Here is an 18,515-nt window from a genome sequence, read left to right on the forward strand (position 1 = left end):
ACTTTGATTAAAGTTAATTCCACAACATGTTTTAATAAATAATATATCTCCCAAATTTGGAAATCAGTGCCAAAGTTACTAACTCCACTAAATTCTACAAGAATCCAGATATGGTTCAAGAATTAGCTAATGACTTGTTTGAGGCTTCCCTAATCTTATTCTGAATGGATATCCACCACAAATTCAACTACTTAATTAGCGTTGCCTTTGTTTTTCCGAGGTTCATAAATACAGATTAATTAATCGCTAATCAAAGGTCTCAAAATGATTGACTTGTAATAAATTGTCGCGTACAACTTTATACATGATCATTTGCTCGTCACTCAAGAGTTGACTTTGCACACTAACACTTAAAAAAATGTTTATTAAAGGTCAATATTATGCCAACGGATAAAAGTTCTGTATTTTGCAAGGTTGGTGACACACACACTCATTGTTTCTGATCCTCCTCTTGTGCCACAGAAGCGATTACGAAGAGATGCAGACATTGTACTTGGTTGTGCCATGTGTTATCTTCTTTCTTTCGGTCTTCCCAAATGGCTTTTGCCTTGCTGATACCAACATGAAATCAGGTTCTCAATGCTCAGAAGCTGATTATTCTGACACTGATGGCACATTCCAGACCAATCTGAGAAGTTTGTTGGACTCTCTTGCATCTAATGTAGTGGAACACCATGGTTTTTACCAAAACGTTGCAGGAAAAAAGGCCAACAGGGTTTATGGTACAGTGTTATGTAGAGGGGACATATCTGTTAGCAATTGTTCTGATTGCACCCTTAATTCCACCAGAGTAGCCACAAATGATTGTCCTATGAGCAATGATGTTACAATTTGGTTTAGATGGTGTTTCCTGCGCTATTCAAATGAGAGCTTCTTTGGAGATATGCAACAGACAGCTGTGACAATCACCAATGAAACTGACTTTGATGACCCGTCTGTGGTCTCAGAAGGCCTTCCCTTCATGACTGGAATTGCAGCTGAGGCTCCAGACAAGTCATTCATGTTCCATACAGCAGTACTGAATGCAAATAAAAGTGGGAAAAGGTATGGCATGGCTCAATGCACCAGAGATATCAGCAGGGAGGACTGCAGACGGTGCTTGGATGCTCAGTTGGTCACTTTCAGAACTGTCATTGGAAATAAAAGAAGATGGGAAATCTATGGATCTAATTGCTTTATGTGGTACAATGACTATCAGTTTTATTCTAATGGCTCTACACTTCTAAGTGGTGAGTTCTTTGGCACTTGTTTACATTTTTAGCAATTGAATTTATAACAAAACCAAGATACAATTCTTTAACAATCAGAATTAAAGTTTTACTGAGATAATCTATAATGCCATTTATTGCTAACTTTTATTAGGTTGATGAGTGATATGAAACTCCAATTCTTGTTGAAGACAACACTAGAAACACCTGAATTGTATCTTACTTATTAGAAATTAAGACATGGTTATAAGGGTAGACTTAGTTTCCTTGTGATGTCTAATAATTAAAGGAATGAATTTTAATATATAGTCTTGCTTTGTGGTGCAGCTGCTTGGAGGCCCTCTTCTTGCACATCATCAATAATTGGCTTCATCCTTGCTGTCTCAGCTGCCCTCTTGATGTTTTTTTAAGTTTGACCCTTATTTTATAAGTTCTTTTACAATGTCAAGAATTTCAACGGCTGATTATTTAATTCAATTTTCATTATTTCTTCTGTGGGATTTGGTTTTGTTGACAGATGTTTTAGGAGTACAGATGTATTTGTGCTGCAAAACTTGTATTCTGTATGCCTCCCTTGTTATTAATTTATTTGTTTCTCTCTTTATTTGAGGGCTCTGGGTTGTGATTAATGTTAGGATCATGCATTTCAATTATCATAAACTCTTGTTTTCAATTTAAGATTAGTTAAATTGAGTTTTTCGCATAACTTGTGGTAAAATTTCTCTTTCTAAGCAACAAATGATGCATAGACTGCATCAGTAATATTCATCAACCCATCATGTCTTCCCTTTTCAACAATCCCCATTTTTCATTACAGCTATTAGATCAGCACCTCTGATTTTCCTAAGACGGTGAGCTACTACTGTTGTTCTATTCACACTCATTCTATGGAGAGCCTCTTCAACTACTTTCTTTGACTCAGCATCAACTGCACTAGTTGCCTCATCAAGCAAGAGGATTTTGGGGCCTTCCATTCTAACTTTTTCTGTTGGAGATTCATCGACTAAAAATTAAGACATTTCTTAGTATATAAATAGGTACAAACCTCACATTAGAAATCAGTTTTATAAGATTGAATTAGACTTAAATTTCTTAATATGGTATCAGAGTCATTTCGAATCTATCCTAACGATAGCTCAATTGAACACCTTGTTCTTCCTGCGCTCCTCACATTCCTTCATGTGCATATCCATTACCTTTGGTTGGAGTTCCCACACACATTCATTAAGAATATAACGTATCATATGAGATATAAACTTATAACTTGGTTTTCTGATGTTAAGTTGGCATAAATTCACTAGCTAAGAACTTTGATTTCTTGATGCACTTTTCAAATATCGGTGAATGAGTTCTTTCTACTAATTTTCCAGCAGCAATGCTAAAGAAGTGATTTTGCAGAGTCATGGCCACAAGAGTAACTATACTCAAACCTACATATACCTTGTTTTTCTGGAGGTTCAAAGAACATAATTATTGTTGAGGAAAACAAGAAGCCAAACATAGGGAACACAAGACCTTGTATTATCGAAGCAATGGATCCAAGCACTAAGACAGGAACTTCAGGCTTGCTAAGTAAGCCAAACGTCTCAAAGAATCCTCTATGGGCTTCTTAGTATCAACTTTACTTTTTTCAACATCCTCATATTCTTTCTATAGATTCATGTACCCAACTTCTATGAGAAAGAGCAGAGCTATGTGACTGAGAGTGTCTACCTGATGAACCTCTGCTTATTGAAACATATCTATGAGTGGAAGATCTAGCTATGTGATTATCTAAATTAACATTGTTACTTGATTTATCTGCTTCAGAATTATGGCAACCTTCTGCTTCCTTAGCTCCTTCCTGTAGGTGAACAAGCTGAGAATAAGGACCATCGATATCCTTGATTAACTCATCATGAATTACTACAAATAAAATCAAGCATGAAAAAGTTATTACCTTGCTCTAAGTCATAAAAGGAAAAGGGAAGCAAAGAAGTAAACTGAAAGAGCATAACAGAGAAAAAAAAAACCAGGAAAACTTTCTCATTGATGAGATTCAAGTAAATTACAAAGTCTTGGTGCAAAAGATAATTCATATAAAAAAATAAAAACAGAAACAATTAACAAAAACTTGATTATTAGACGGTCTGGTCAAACTATATAGAATATAAAAATGGTCCTTATCAGACTATCTAAACATACTTTGGACGGTTTAAAGGTATCAAGAAAAATAATCTTAGACCAAAACATAATAGAAAGATGAATTTTCAATATTAATATTAATGATAAGTAATTCATATGATTATAATATTACTTTATGTAGTTGACGTTCTGTTCAAATCAATTCGAAAAATTAGATCAGCTTTAGTGATGGATCTTTAACAAATATATAAAATAAGATCCTGTATTAGAGGGATAGATTAGACTTCTATCATGAAGAATAATGAGTTCTTTTACAAGAACTCTAAGATCTTAAAAAATAATAATAAGAATAATCGTATTTTAAATTTTCTCGTAATAAAAATTCATTGCAGAACTTTAAAAATTTACTTAAAAATCTTAGAGTGAAATATACCATTAGAGTAAAAATTGAATTACATATGGAGAGATCTTATATTTTATGTAGCATTGAGGGACCAAAAACAAATTGTACAAAAATATCAGAATAAGATCTTGATGCTCTTAATTTCCTGGATCCAACTCAAAGAATTAATGAAGTTTAGTTTTAGAAATGATAAAATTAGTTTGTGACAAGCCAAAATTTTCTAGGGTCTTTCTCCATGCACCACATCATTTTTGGAAAAGATATTTTATCCTTTTTAAAAATTACTTTCAGATTACTCATTCTAAAATATTTCCAAAACAAATTTTATGAATTTTAGATTTACCATTCTAAAAATTAAAAAAATGTGTTTCGAAAAGGATATTCTGAAATGGTTTTTTGCCTTTTGAATTTTCTATTATAGAAACACACTTTGCTTACAAACCTCCTATTTCAGAAACACCTTTTGTTTATGAAACTACTATGAATCATCCAAAATTATCAAGGATAATTATGGTATTTCAAATAATGTAGGCGCAGGAAGATAAATGTCGGGTGCATGAAAAAAAATATATGGGTGCAAAAGTCTTCTAAGCCAAGATGGACCAACCTGTCCACTTTGTTTTCGACGGGCCAACGGTCGGGAAAAAATGGGCCGACCCGGCTGTTATCACCCATACAAAATTTTGTCGTTACCCAAAAACACAAATTTTAAAACATAGTTCATATAATTTAAGTTTTCACCTGAGATTGAAATCTCACTGAATTCACCAGTAAGGTTAATTAGGTTATCACTCTCAATGTTATAAATATCATGACATGCATAACAAAGAAATGAGTTTAATTGCTTTTCGCTTTTGAAGTGCTATGTGTTGTAATTTCTTAGTCAGTTTTAGCTGCCAAGGTTTCCAAATTATCGCCATGATTGTTTCACTTAATAAACAAATTGGATAAAGACTCGTACCAATTTTCTAGAAGTTCAATCATTGAGGCTGCTTAATTAAAATTTTACTAGTGCTTTCAATTTCTTTACTATTTCTATAATACACATGCTAAACTAGTTGTAACTTTAAAATATAAAAGACTTGTACAATTTACGTCAACAAGAAAAAAGTCATTTCAGTTTTCCGTCATCTCACCTCCATGGATTTATTTGGGAAAAAGATTTGGGATCTTACGTATCTGATTAAGAACTTCATGGATTTATGATTTTTTTTTATAATTATTGAAAGATTACTATTAGAAAGTTTGTTGATCTCTCGATAAAAAAAGACAGATTATCTATAGGTTAATGCATAGCTTTTATAAGTCTGGAACAATCTTTCCCAATTACCAATTCTACTATAATATATTAGGTTCTATCCAACTTTAATAATAAGTTTAGGTAAACTAAACATTGGAATGGTCTAGACGAAAGATCAAAAGTTAAAACTCACTAAAGTCGTCATCTTTTATACATCAAAATACAATATGATTAAAATAAAATAAAAGACTTTCATTAATAAAATTAGAAAATATACAAAAATAAACAATTATGATACTTATTAAACCCAAAATATTAAGAATATAATTAATAAAAGATTATATAAATATCCCAGTAAGAAGAGTTTTATTTTAAAGATTATAACTTAATTTAATTGATTATAACTTACGAATTTGTGAATTCAAGACTTATCTAAAAGTCAATATCTATCTGTCAAATACCAAAATATACTTTTCATGAGATACCGATAGACTGAAAAGGGGAAGATAAGAAGTGTTGAAGACAAAGTTATTTTATCTTGTGTTAACTAAATCACAATACATAGCCTGTCTCCTGCAAATGTTTCCCTTTCGTCTTCCACTCTTGAAATTTTGACCTGCTATTTTCCTTAACAAGGAACACCGGCATCATTTTAATGAAACGATTGGCATGTTTTGTCAGGGTTTTGGATAATAAACGTTATTTATGTTTTACTAGATAACCACCTGATATTTAGTTAAATTATCCAAATTCATAACATATTTTTGCAGTGTACGTACATACATATACATATATTTATCAGAAAACCACTTCATATTTATGTACAACATCGTATTTGCAGTGTGATGTTGCTTCGGTGAACTTTGGTTGTGGCTTAATTAATAACAAACTCATCAATCTCACCATTTGTTCATCATTTATCCGGACAAACTGAGAGAGCCATGAAAACCAGTTAACTCAGCGATAAAACACATTTTTTTAGCATAAGTGATACAGCTGAAGCTGGCACGCGATTCTGCATATAAACAAATATATGCAGAACTGGCAGCAATACATTTATTTTATTCCAACAACGTGGCTTCGTGGCTTCACATATTATGATCCACACGTTTATTAAAGCTCAAAGGTACTTGGAAGGGACTAATATCGAAAGGCCTCTGACCAATATAGTTCCCTGGTGGATCATAGTTGCAGCTGATGATGGTGGCACGACCGTCGTTGCAGCGCACTTTAGCACACCCAAGACGCACCGAGTTGCGCCACACCACCTGAGTGTAGTGTCTGCACTCTCCACCAACGCAGGTGTTGGAGTTGTAATCATAGTATGGCTTCTCTCCCACCCACAGCTTCACAGCAGCTGTGGCTGTGAGGTCACCACTGCTCCATGCAAGGTTCTCCCCATAAGGACCCCCAGAGTGCACCATCTTGCAGTTACCCTTTAGTTTGTTCACGTAGTTTTGTGCAAAAGAAGCTACTGTTGCATCCCATCTCATTGGTCCTACCCCAACTTGGGAACGCGCAGTGTTGTGAGCGTTGAGGAAGTCTTGGGGTGAGTTTTGTGCATCACAAATCTGAGACAGTGTTGATGTGGCTAAAAGGATCGCTACCAAAGGAAGCATTGGGATCATAGGCAAACCCATGTTTGGTTTTCTCAACACAAGGGTTCTTAGAATATTTATAAGAAGTTTGGGAATGGATAAAGATGGAATGAGATGATTTATTCAAATGGAATTCACCAATGGGGCTGCTGAAGACACTGTAAGTTATCTTCTTTCTTAGATACGAAATCATTTCTTGGTGGGACAGAGGCTGCGGTCTGCTACTGTTGTCAACGTCAACGGATAACTTTTCTTTAACACCACAAATACAAAACACACACATTTCAAACCTCTTTATAATAATATAATAATATTTTTAATTAAAAATTAAATTAAATAATTAAAATATTAATATTTTAGAATATTAAGTGTATGTATTTATTATTTGAATATAAAAAAATGAGATTTATATAATGGGTTTAGATATAAATATATATAATAAATAATAAATAATTTATAATTAAATGATATTAAAAATATTAAAATAATAATATTAAAAATTACAAGATAACTAGATAAAAAATATGGATTATATTATGCTTTGAATATGTCACCTCCCGTTTTCTTACATACAAGTAGGTCACTTTTATCTACAAATGAATAAATTATGGATATAGATAAATTTATTTTAAAATTTCCACTTTCATTTTTTTATTATAAATCATATTTTTAAACAATTAACATTTTATACATTTTTTAAAATTCCTTTTGAAAAAAACTAACCTTTTGAACATGTTTTGTAATGACTAATGACTTTCCTAAGTACAGGATATAATTTAGGAGAGGCTGTCCTTTCAAGCACGTCATCACAAATAAATAAGTACGCCAAAGTAGATAAAATTTGGAGGGGAAGAAGACAAAACAAAGAAATTAGCAACACTAATTTTAAAATCTTTTAAGTTCTAAACAGATATTTTATCTTATATATAAACTAATTTACTTTATAAAAGATAATTTATTATTTTACTTTTTGTTATTACAAATGTTTAAGAAACGTTACCTTTTATTATAAGTTTTTGTAAACTGTTATTGTAATTTAAAAACGATAACAACAAAGAGTCAAATCAAAAGTCTCCATCATATGATATGTATCTGATTTTTAAAAATCCCACATTAAATAAAAGAAAATTGTTAAATAGGTCCAGTTTACAAATTCTTCAAGTATATTTCAAAATTGTTTATAAATATTTTTAAAAAATTAAACAATTTGTAGAATTGACGATAAACAACTCTAACAAATAGCAAACTTTCGAGATGCATTATGAGCCCTCACTTTATTGTGGAACAGCTTTGTTTGCAGTGTACTCGAGCTTAGTTCATCTTAACTTTTTATTTTTGTTCTAATTTAATGCTTGTACAAATAAGTCACATTTGATTGTTAGTTGAGCAAGATATTGATATATAGATTGAAAAGTGTTAAAAAGTAAGTCTAACTCAACCTCAAAAGGGGAGGTTTGCACCCACTTATCTGATATTATGTTAAGAAGTGAATTTTAAGTCTAACTCAATTTTATAAAACCAAAATTTGCACCTACTTATATCCAATGAAATGTCCTCATCTCTAGTCGATGTGGGATCTCCAACAAAAACTGAAAATCAAACAAATAAATAGAAATGAATAAATAATTAATAACTCTAGCAAAATTTATTTAAAGGATCCAAAATATGGAAGGTGTGTTAAAAAATTCAGGTACAAAGAGTAGAAATTCAACTGGATTTAAAGCTCAATAAAAAAATGATATAAATAGGTGATCAACTCCAAAAGGTAAGTAAAAGTGAATTTATCTGATAATTAATTAATATTAATTTTGATTTTAGCATCAGAGCATTCTGCCGGTACACACCTACCCGTAAAAAAAGACCGAGATTGAAGACTGAGAGATCCAGTTAACCTAAATCAAAAGAGTGAAATTCAAGACTTAAGTACAACCCAACTAAGTAAGAGCTTAAGGTTAAGCCCAATCTCAAAATAGTGAACCAAAAGTTCAAATTGAGGAGTTAGCGAGTTCAGAAGGAAGACGAAATTCTTTTTAAGCATTGCAAAAACATATATTGTTATTGTAAGTCTATTCGATACATTCAATTTCGCTGATACACGTTATATGGTCAGCACAATCCATAGACTGTTTCAGACTTTCAGAATCAAAGCAGGGTTTGTAGCCCTCCCACATACCTCTTATAGTTTGATGCACATCAACCATCTTTTGCCTTTGATTTAAAGATGTCTTAACACAGTCACATGCAACTTCAAGAAGACGTACGATTTTATCATCAAAACCCTTCCCAATGATACCATCGTCAATGGCGTCATAAAAGTCAGCAGGATCAGTGAACAAGTTCTTGCTGATATACTTCATCAAATGCCCACTAATACTGTCCGAAGAATCAACCGATTGGCCTAGTCTTTTCCCCGTTATAAGTTCAAAAAGGATTATTCCAAAATCATAGACATCCCTCTCAGCATAACCCTTCACTCCAACTCCATCAACCAGAAACATTTTCATCCTCACATGATCTTCAACACTCTGGTGTAGGAATTTTGCCTTGCCAAAATTGGAAATTTTTGGCTCAAAACTCTCGTCCAGCAAGACACAATCCGAATCTAAATTGAGGTGCACTATCTTGCACCTTTTATGGAGCCAAGATAAACCTCTTGCGAGCCCAAGTGCAATGTGAATCCTCTCAGGCCATTCTAATTTTATTGGATGATGTTCCTCTTCAGATTGTAACCAATCACTGAGTCTTCCATTAGAAATGTACTTATACACCAAAACCCTTTCCTCTTTCTCTATGCAGAATCCATGCAGTGGAACTATGTTTCTGTGCCTGTGTCTTCCCGGGATGATTATTTCAAGTAAAAATTCCCACTTGTACTTATCAGCATCATATAGTCTTTTAACTGCCAGAAAACAGTTATTTGATACCTTTGCCTTGTACATAATCCCTGTCGTTCCTATCCCCAACACGTTATCTGTGCAAAAGTAATCAGTTGCCTTGCATAATTCCTTGAAGCTCATTCTAGTAATCAATCTCTCCAACAATATTGATAGCTGTAGATGGAATAACACTATGCATCAGCCCGTATCATGGATGACAGTATTTTGAAGTTAAATATGTAATGTGACCGTAATATGACATACAAAACTGTGCTGATAAAAAAAAAATGAGATACAAAACTGCAACTAATTTCTTATTACTAATAATGAACTTTTTATTTTTATTGATAAAAAACGAATAAATAGAATAAAGATATTTTAGAAATACCTCCATCGTTATACAAAACTCACTTAAAATATCTTTTATGGAGCTCTTTACTCAAACAAAAACACATCACAGTTGAAAAGAACCTTGGAAAACCCATCCTATAAAAACACCACCTAACAATTTTTGATAAATTTCATGCATACCAAAATCTCAAAACACCAATCAAAAATTAAAAAAAACTTATCTCATGGGTTTTGGAAATCACCCATGATCATAACTTCAGTTACATCATAGTGAAAATTTCAATGTGATATATTCCTATATTTCCACAACTCACCTACCCACACAAAACCCTAAATCTAATTAACACTTTTTTATTCACCCACTAATCTTAAAGTTTAGAAAAAGCATTTATGTTTGAGAAAATAAATAACAGCAAAAGTTTAAATTTCAAGACACTGATGAGATGAAGTATAGTCTCAAACTTTTTTCTTATTACGCATATAACTTGAACATTTGTTCATTTAGAAATGACTAATGATATCAACATTGTTCGATATCGAATAGTAACCACACAAAACTGAAGAGAGAGAGAGAAAACCTCTTTGCTTCGTTGCTCTTGAAAGGCCAGTGGTAGCAATTCAGCTTCTTGTTCAGTGTTCTGCTTCTTGATTAGGGGATGAATAGCGTTACTCCTCCTCTTTTTGAATTCTGTCCAAGGTGCATAATAGTACATGCAAGATACTAGAACAGAAGTAGCTGAGGAAACAAAACCAATAATAAAACTATACCAAAACGATCTTCCAAACAAGCTCTCGTCACATCTTCCTAGTGTTCCCCCACAGAGTCCACTATTATTGACATAGCTCAAACTCACATTAAGATTGCTCCCAAAAACAGGCACTGACCCTTCCAAGAAATTGTTAGCAACACTAAAATCTCTCAGCCAGGGAAGCAACCCAAGATCTTGTGGGATTTGGCCCGTTAACTGGTTGCCATCAAGTAGAAGGGTAATTAAGCCTGACAAATTGGCAATACACTTTGGAATTTCACCAGAGAAATAATTATTTGAGAGATCAAGTGTCTCCAGATATGACAGCTTAGATGATATATCGTTTGGGATATATCCAGAAAGCTCGTTGTTTGAGAGGTTCAGAGTCTGCAACCATGTGAAATCTTCAATGCAACTAGGAAACTGACCCTTCAGCCCCATGTTAGATAGCCAGAGACCGATTACTCTATCTTCCACATGATTGCTGATGCATTTAACACCGCTGAATGTACATATGACATCCTCAGTGTTGGTCTGGAAATCCCAGCTAGATAAGATATTATTAGACGGGTCCATGTTCTTGATGGTTTGCAAGCAATAGATGTCACTTTCAGCACCAAAACCCGTCATAAAGAGACCGAACAATGACCCCAAGAAAACAAGAGAATTAAGATTTCTTGTGGTGGTCTTCATTTTTGTAGACATATAGGACTACAGCAAAACTAGTATAATGAACAAATTAAAACATGGTTCATATTTAACTCTTCACCTTCTAAGGAAGTTTGTCTCTAGCTGCTACTTGGAGAAGCGTTTGGATGCAATAGTTACCCAGATTTAGAAGCACAAAAATAATTACATTTTAAGAATATAATGATTGATTATTCTGAGTTTTTTTTTTACCTCAATTCAAAGTTTGTTCATAGATTACTTCTTATTTTGTTTCAGCTTGTTTTTCACTTTTATATGAATTTAAAGTCTTTGTTAGTTTTGGTTGTATTTCAAGATTTGGTGATAATGTTTTATTTAAGTGTTTTTCTTGATTTTGTGTTTGATGGTTCGGACAAAGTTATTGAATATATTTTTTTAAGTGATTTTTATTTATTTATTTATCAATAAAAAAAATTCTCTGTATTGAAATTTCAAAGATAAAAGAATTAATATCATGGAGTGCATTTCCAAAACAACACGGGAATAAGTTGCTGTCTTTTGTATTTTCCCAGTCAAGTGTCTATCATCATGGCAAAGACTTTTCAAACGCCTTGACTGCGTCAGAATAGTTTTGCGTTACAAAATAAACTTGATTAATTCATGCATTGAAATTTCCCAGAAGTTTGGTTTGAATTTTCACGTAAACACTTTGACTATAACATTAATTAATTACTGCTAATGTTTTGCATTATATATTAAATATACATAATTAGAGTCAAATTTCTTATACGAAAATGATTGATGTCATTGTTTCTGCTTATCCTTTTATTTTGTTTTTTATTAGTGGTTTTACTACTCCGAATTGTAAGAAGGTAAGCCTAACCCATCAAACGAGCTTTATACCCAAAAATAAACTTAGAGGCTTTCTAATATAGGGACAAATAAATCCTTTTACGCTATGTTGGCAATGATTTGACTATTTTAATTACTTCCTAATATTAGTTTTCACTCATTTTTATTTAAATAATTTTTAAATAAATTGATAAAATTAAAATTACTAAAGAAAAAATATTAGCAATAAAAATTATAATTTGGTTTTATAGATTTATATTTTCTATTTAAATTTATAGAATTAAAACTTAAATATTAATTTCATTTAATTTTTTAGTAACTGTGTAGTTTATTTGAAGTTATTTTAACAAAATAATTTATTGGTATTAATATTTTATAATGTAATTAATTTCTTTGGATTATATTCAAAAAATCAATTTGAGTTTTTCTGTTAAAAAATAAATTTATTTAAATTTTAAAAAAATCTACTTAGATAATTACAAGTATAAAATAGTGTGTAGATAGTTTTAAAGGGATTACCCAACAAATAAGTAGATGATTTTTTCAGATAGGGGTAATAATGGAATGTAGGAAAGTAAGTGAAGTTTTTGTGGAATGTTAATGGAAGTTTTGTAGAAAAGTAAGTGAAGTTTTTGTGGAATGTTTATGGAAGTTTTGTCGTTTTTGTAGCCTCCAGAGAAAAATGAGCAATTTGCAATGAATTTTCTGTTATTGGAAAGCTCACCTTGTAACTGCCTTCAACAAGGTGGATTATTATTCACTTTAGAAGGGGATTCAGAGTTTATGAACATCTTTCTCCGTTAATTCGTAGTTAAGAATAAAATTATGATAGAAACATCCAAATAAAACTATCTTATCAAAACTATATTAATTTCAGGAATTCACCAGGAAAGATAATTAACTGAGTGAAACAAACTTTGTAATTGTATTTTATTGGTCAATGATTCATTCAGAGTATTTTCGACTGTTTCTAGTCGATTAGAACACCAATGTTTTAAGAAAATCATATTTCTTATTAAGTGAAGCACCTAGTAAGAATTATTTTGCAGTTACATCATTGAAAAGTGTTCATCTACTCGAACGAGTATTGGAACTTGAAGAACGATGGTCTGATACTCCTTTCGGTCGGTCATTTCCACAGTCAACTTCCTACTTCATAAGTTTTTTTCTCCTTTTCTCAGTCTTCCAATGACACAGACTTGTATGATACCTACAAAACGCACTCCGATGATCAAGTTAGCAAAAGTGTCAGCATTCGGTGGTCAGAGTACTGTACATAATGACGTACTTAATTCTTGGAATCTGCGCTATTTATATTACCTTAATGTGCCTTTGTTGGTAGACCAGATTAAGAGATTGACTCGTATTTAAGATTGTGCTAAGTAACCATTAATTATAGATTAGCTATGTTGACTTGGTCAACCTTTGATTCATTGTCATGGGTTGATCAGCTTCGTTATCACAGATGAATGATCATATGATTTGGGATTATAACCGACTCCCGATGATTGACCAGTCGTATCATTACAAAAAGTAAATACAGCATAATAATAATAAATAATTATTAGGTGTTATAATGAAGAGATAATTTATATTGGTTTTATTTGAGTTAAATATCCCTTATTTTAACAATTATATATTACAAAATAACTTTAAAAATACCTTGAAGACCCTCAAACTGTTATTGATGGATGATGTGAGTTGGGAACTCACATATTTTCCAATACAACATAACATGAATCTATGCATGGTAGCTAAACTCATGATTTATTCATAATATTACATAAGCAGTGTGAAGAAGTTAGTAGGGTTTTTGACCAACATAGTTGCCAGGAGGAGAATAGTTGCAGGTGATGAAGGTGCCTCCATTGCTGCATCTTACTTTGGCACATCCAACGCGTACAGAGTTCCTCCAAACAACCTGAGTGTAGTGTCCGCACTGTTGGCCGGCAGCACAAGAGTTGGAATTGTAGTCATAGTATTGTTTCTCATCCACCCACAACTTCACTGCATCTTTCCCACTTAGGTCACCACTGCTTTTTGCAAGATTCTCCCCGTATTTTCCTCCACCACCAGAGTGGATCAGATTGCAGTCACCTTGGCGTTGATTTGCATAGTTTTGTGCGAAAGAAGCAACTGTATTATCCCAAACAATGTTTGGAACACCAACCTGTGACCTTGCAGCGTTATGTTCGTTCACGTAGTCAGCTATTGAATCTTGAGCATAAACTACATCGCCCACAATCACCAACCCTAACACACTCAATGCAAAAAAGGAAAGCTTGCACAACCCCATTTTCATTAATATTACTTGATAATAAAAGGGAGGTGTTTGATGAATAAGGTTGGAGACTATGAGTGGTATATATAGGGATTTTAACGTGAAAAGATTGTGATTAGAAGGAATAGTTTGTGGACTACAACTGTAGAATTTTCAAGATCACAAATGTGTGGATGAATATTATGTATTTTTTAATAAAAATTAATATAAACAGAATTTTATAATAAAATAATAATATATTTGATAGTTTTGTGCTTAAGCAGCAAAGTGTTATCACCAACCTTTGTGTGCGTTCACCTAGTCTGCTACTCAATCTTATATAAATTGAGAAACTTATAACTCAGTTGATTAATTAAAATTAATTAAAATCTCAGTTTGTTATTATTGAGAGCCAAACTTATAACTTTTAATTAATTTTTCCATTATTTTTTTTAATTAGGGGGAACTTATTCGAAGAACTAATTAAAAATTTACATACTGCATAAGTTTTTGTTATTTATTATAATATTATTTCAATTTAAATAAAAATGCAAAAAGAAGATGCAAAAGACATTTCTCATTATAGTGGAAACAGATAAGGACCACAGGAAATTTTTATTGTTATTTTAAAAACACTAGTAAGCAAAAATTTACACTTCTAAAAGCTTGCACATGGGTAAATTATAAAGAAAAATAATACGTACCTAAATATTTCTATATTAGAGTATTTATTCGTGGGATAACATATTATCGGTGATGGCATGATAAATTTAACAAATACTCGTTAGGATATGATCGACCTGGCTCTGATACCATATTACAAAGTAAACTTTAAGCCTAACTCAACCTCATAAAACCGGCTCATGAGGTTGGAGTTTGCACCCATTTATACACTATGAAATGTCCTAATCACTACACTATGAAATGTCCTAATCACTACACTATGAAATGTCCTAATCTCTAGTCGATGTGAGATCTTCAATAATATATAATATATTTTAGGAAAAGTAAAATAATGATAGAAAATCAGCCAGTTTTGTCTACATTTGTCATTGTTGGTTCACTGTATAAGGGATTTTGAATGTGACTGGATGACATAATGTGGAGTACGTGTGGTGATCCATACAATAATAATGTATCGCCGTGTAAAACAAGGTAAAATAGAGAGAAAAGTTAGAGGGCTTCTATGATTCATCCCTTCTAATGGATATTTGGTGCATGCATGTACCATAGCCAAATATTCATTATTATTTTTATGAAAAGTCTCTGTAATTTTTATACAAAATTAGGACCATAAGCAAGAATAGATGCAAAGAGAAACGTAATATGCAGAAAGAAGAGGAACGTGTTACATATAGCTTGAACTGAATTTTCTTCTCATGGAAGCAAATCTTTGCCTTTAATTTCTCACTCAGCTTCAATCAAGGCGGGTCAAATGATTTTAGAAGGAAACAAAGTTATCCCTACAATGCTATTTTGATTAATATTCTCCTAGGGGATATAGCTCAAAGGATTTCTAGGCTTCAAAGGTACACCAAGTATGATCTGATTTCACCAGCTAAAAGGCAGAGTCCATTCTTTTACCAGATAAAGGAAAGTTAGAGTTTCTTCATAAGCTTCATATTCTAACAGAATTAACAAGTCTTAGGCCATTTAATGTTAGCATCTTCAACTTCACCCTTCTTCACTGTGTTTTGCTTGCTTTCCAGTAAATGCATGTGGTTTCAAAATTACCTTGTTTGAAAAACCGTAGGTTCAGACAATTTTATTGCAATTTTACAGGGATGCTACAAGAACTTATGGAGGTGTAGGAACATTTACATTATCTTTAAGTAGTTTCTTGTCTGTATAAAGTTTATGATGTTCCATTAATTATACACCTCAAGAAACTAAAGCTAGAAGATCCCTTTATTTTATTTTTATATCAAGTATTTTTATTTTTACTGTGTATATCAAGGATTTATAACAAAATAATGAGTATATATATTTGTATTGATTATAAGAGGCGTATGAAGAAGTACTTGAAACTCTTTCCTGTATAAAGTCTGTGATGACTAAAAGAATTAGCATGGGAAGAAGACTTTAGAGAGGGCTATATTAATTAATAATCTTCTCCCATCTTCTTTGTTGATGCTGATATGTGTGGACTACCACGTGCACGATAGGAGTAACCTAACAATCCAGTAGTTAGATAGGAATCTAAAAATTACTTTATAAAATTTTATTAATAATAAAAATTATTTTAAATATTAAGAATTATTTATTTTATTAAATATTTTTAATTTAATTAATATAATTACTTATTTAAGTTTTTAAAATTAATTTTTGTTTAATAATTTTTTAGTATTCCACCAGCATAAAGAATTGACGGATTAAGAATTATTTTTTCAAATTTTTTAAATGGGAGTCTGAATATTTACATTTTAGTTGCTATTAGTGATTTATTATTTAAATGATTTACCGGTGATAAGATATGATTTATAGAAAAAAGTTTTGAATAGTAAAACTAACAAAAGTAAAGAAGGTGAGGGATTTGTGGAGATTGACCTTTGAAGTACAAATTTACTTCTATACAAACTTAGTATTTTTTTTATCATTAAAAAAAATAAAAAAAAAACATTTCAGGAGTGTCACAACCCTTGTATAAAACACCAAAAATAAGTTTTTTAACATCCTACCAACTAAGGATCTAATATCAACATGTATGTGGATAGCCATTATTTGGGAATTTGGAATCATGGAAATAAGATTATTTTTAATAATGGAGTGGTAGATCCTATTGATATTTTTGCTATGGCACAAGTAAAGGTGTGGGCATGTGTAACTTCTAAATTTCCAAAATCAAATTTCTCTTATTCTGATTAGTGTTTTGATGTATATGAATATTTGAAATCACTGCAATGATGGTTAACGATCTCCCTCCTCTTTTATGGTGAGTTCTATTTTGAATGAGAGCACATGTTGCTGAGTGTGATTCAACCTCAGATGCTGGGGAGGAGCAAGGAACCAACATACCTTTGTGAAGATGTCATGCCTTATATCTTTGACATCGTATTATGTCTTATTTTTTGTATTATAGTAAGTTGTATATGCACAAATTTTGATTAAGAACTAAGCTTATTGTATGTGGGTTGGAGTATCCCAAGTATTCCTATTTATATTATTCTTTATTGCTGATTAAAAAAAAAATCCAACAAACATTGTACTATAAACCAAGATATAGAAACCCAATCAATACAATTACATAACCTAGATGTCATCTTAGTATTTCTTAAATACAAAGCTTATTTTTTCAGTGTAAAGAGATCTAACTATTTTTCTTATATAAAGGTGTTGACACATCTTTGAAATATTTGTATTATTTATTTATTTTGTATAAAAAAACATTTTTTAAATATGATCTGGTGGGTTTCTTTCTCTCCATGCCTTCCCAATTGAAGGAAAAATGCAGTGGACATGAATATTCAAATTTAAGAAAACAAAATGATAAATTTTGTAAATGTATGAAAATCAAAGATAGAAGAAGAACAGACATTAAAAGTTACGAAGTGGCATGAGAATTTATTTCAATAGAAGCTACAACATGAAATTATTAAGGTGGACACCTTATAAATTCATGGACGATGCAGTGGTTGCATGTTATAATGCTTTATTCGTAATACAAAAGCAGTCCAAAGTGGTAGCTGCTACATTGAAAGAAGGAAGTGCTTAGTAGGGTTTTTCACCAACATAGTTGCCAGGGGGATCATAGTTGCAACCGATGAAAGTGCCTCCATTGTTGCATCTTACTTTGGCACATCCAACGCGTACAGAGTTCTTCCAAACAACCTGAGTGTAGTGCAGACACTCCCCGCCAACACAAGAGTTGGAATTGTAGTCATAGTTTGATTTCTCACCCACCCACATTTTCACTGCATCTTCTCCACTTAGGTCACCACTGCTCCCTGCAAGATTCTCCCCATATTTTCCTCCACCACCAGAGTGGATCAGATTGCAGTCACCTTGGCGTTGATTTGCGTAGTCTTGTGCGAAAGCAGCAACTGTATTATCCCAAACAATGTTTGGAACACCAACCTCTGACCTTGCAGCGTTATGTTCGTTCACGTAGTCATCTGGTGAGTCTTGAGCGTGAACACTCACCAATCCTAACACAAACAGTGTACAAAATGAAATCTTGAACAACCCCATTTGATTTGATGAAGAAAG

The 18,515-nt window shown here is 32.2% G+C and overlaps 5 protein-coding genes across 5 annotated transcripts; 1 reads left to right on the top strand and 4 right to left on the bottom strand.

The window, feature by feature from the left end:
* The first annotated feature begins 397 nt into the window (after positions 1-397).
* On the top strand, positions 398-1,817 carry LOC137833190 (antimicrobial ginkbilobin-2-like protein). The gene is made up of 2 exons (XM_068641550.1): positions 398-1,229; positions 1,536-1,817. The coding sequence occupies exons 1-2, from the start codon at positions 479-481 to the stop codon at positions 1,616-1,618; spliced, it is 834 nt and encodes a 277-aa protein (XP_068497651.1). The 5' UTR covers positions 398-478; the 3' UTR covers positions 1,619-1,817.
* A 4,110-nt stretch (positions 1,818-5,927) lies between these two features.
* On the bottom strand, positions 5,928-6,710 carry LOC137832705 (pathogenesis-related protein 1-like). Its single transcript, XM_068641010.1, has one exon. The coding sequence runs from the start codon at positions 6,613-6,615 to the stop codon at positions 6,064-6,066; it is 552 nt and encodes a 183-aa protein (XP_068497111.1). The 5' UTR covers positions 6,616-6,710; the 3' UTR covers positions 5,928-6,063.
* Positions 6,711-8,594: 1,884 nt separating this feature from the next.
* Positions 8,595-11,254, bottom strand: LOC137832704 (probably inactive leucine-rich repeat receptor-like protein kinase At5g48380). The gene is made up of 2 exons (XM_068641009.1): positions 10,379-11,254; positions 8,595-9,623 (listed from the first exon to the last, which is right to left on the bottom strand). Exons 1-2 carry the CDS (start codon positions 11,252-11,254, stop codon positions 8,640-8,642), a joined length of 1,860 nt encoding a protein of 619 aa, XP_068497110.1. The 3' UTR covers positions 8,595-8,639.
* A 2,454-nt stretch (positions 11,255-13,708) lies between these two features.
* On the bottom strand, positions 13,709-14,380 carry LOC137832706 (pathogenesis-related protein 1-like). Its single transcript, XM_068641012.1, has one exon. The coding sequence runs from the start codon at positions 14,349-14,351 to the stop codon at positions 13,851-13,853; it is 501 nt and encodes a 166-aa protein (XP_068497113.1). The 5' UTR covers positions 14,352-14,380; the 3' UTR covers positions 13,709-13,850.
* A 3,463-nt stretch (positions 14,381-17,843) lies between these two features.
* LOC137832707 (pathogenesis-related protein 1-like) lies at positions 17,844-18,515 on the bottom strand. Its single transcript, XM_068641013.1, has one exon. It carries the CDS (start codon positions 18,495-18,497, stop codon positions 18,018-18,020), a length of 480 nt encoding a protein of 159 aa, XP_068497114.1. The 5' UTR covers positions 18,498-18,515; the 3' UTR covers positions 17,844-18,017.

The sequence above is a fragment of the Phaseolus vulgaris genome, chromosome 6 (genome assembly GCF_000499845.2).
Source record: "Phaseolus vulgaris cultivar G19833 chromosome 6, P. vulgaris v2.0, whole genome shotgun sequence".
NCBI classification, from domain to species: Eukaryota; Viridiplantae; Streptophyta; class Magnoliopsida; order Fabales; family Fabaceae; genus Phaseolus; species Phaseolus vulgaris.

Excerpts from the sequence above, each read along its gene's own strand:
- LOC137832707 (XM_068641013.1), bottom strand. The coding sequence starts at position 18,497 with ATGGGGTTGTTCAAGATTTCATTTTGTACACTGTTTGTGTTAGGATTG.
- LOC137832705 (XM_068641010.1), bottom strand. The coding sequence starts at position 6,615 with ATGGGTTTGCCTATGATCCCAATGCTTCCTTTGGTAGCGATCCTTTTA.
- LOC137832706 (XM_068641012.1), bottom strand. The coding sequence starts at position 14,351 with ATGAAAATGGGGTTGTGCAAGCTTTCCTTTTTTGCATTGAGTGTGTTA.
- LOC137833190 (XM_068641550.1), top strand. The coding sequence starts at position 479 with ATGCAGACATTGTACTTGGTTGTGCCATGTGTTATCTTCTTTCTTTCG. Across the intron at positions 1,230-1,535 it reads TGGCTCTACACTTCTAAGTG|CTGCTTGGAGGCCCTCTTCT; the intron begins GTGAGTTCTTTG and ends TTTGTGGTGCAG.
- LOC137832704 (XM_068641009.1), bottom strand. The coding sequence starts at position 11,254 with ATGTCTACAAAAATGAAGACCACCACAAGAAATCTTAATTCTCTTGTT. Across the intron at positions 9,624-10,378 it reads AAGAGCAACGAAGCAAAGAG|CTATCAATATTGTTGGAGAG; the intron begins GTTTTCTCTCTC and ends TTCCATCTACAG.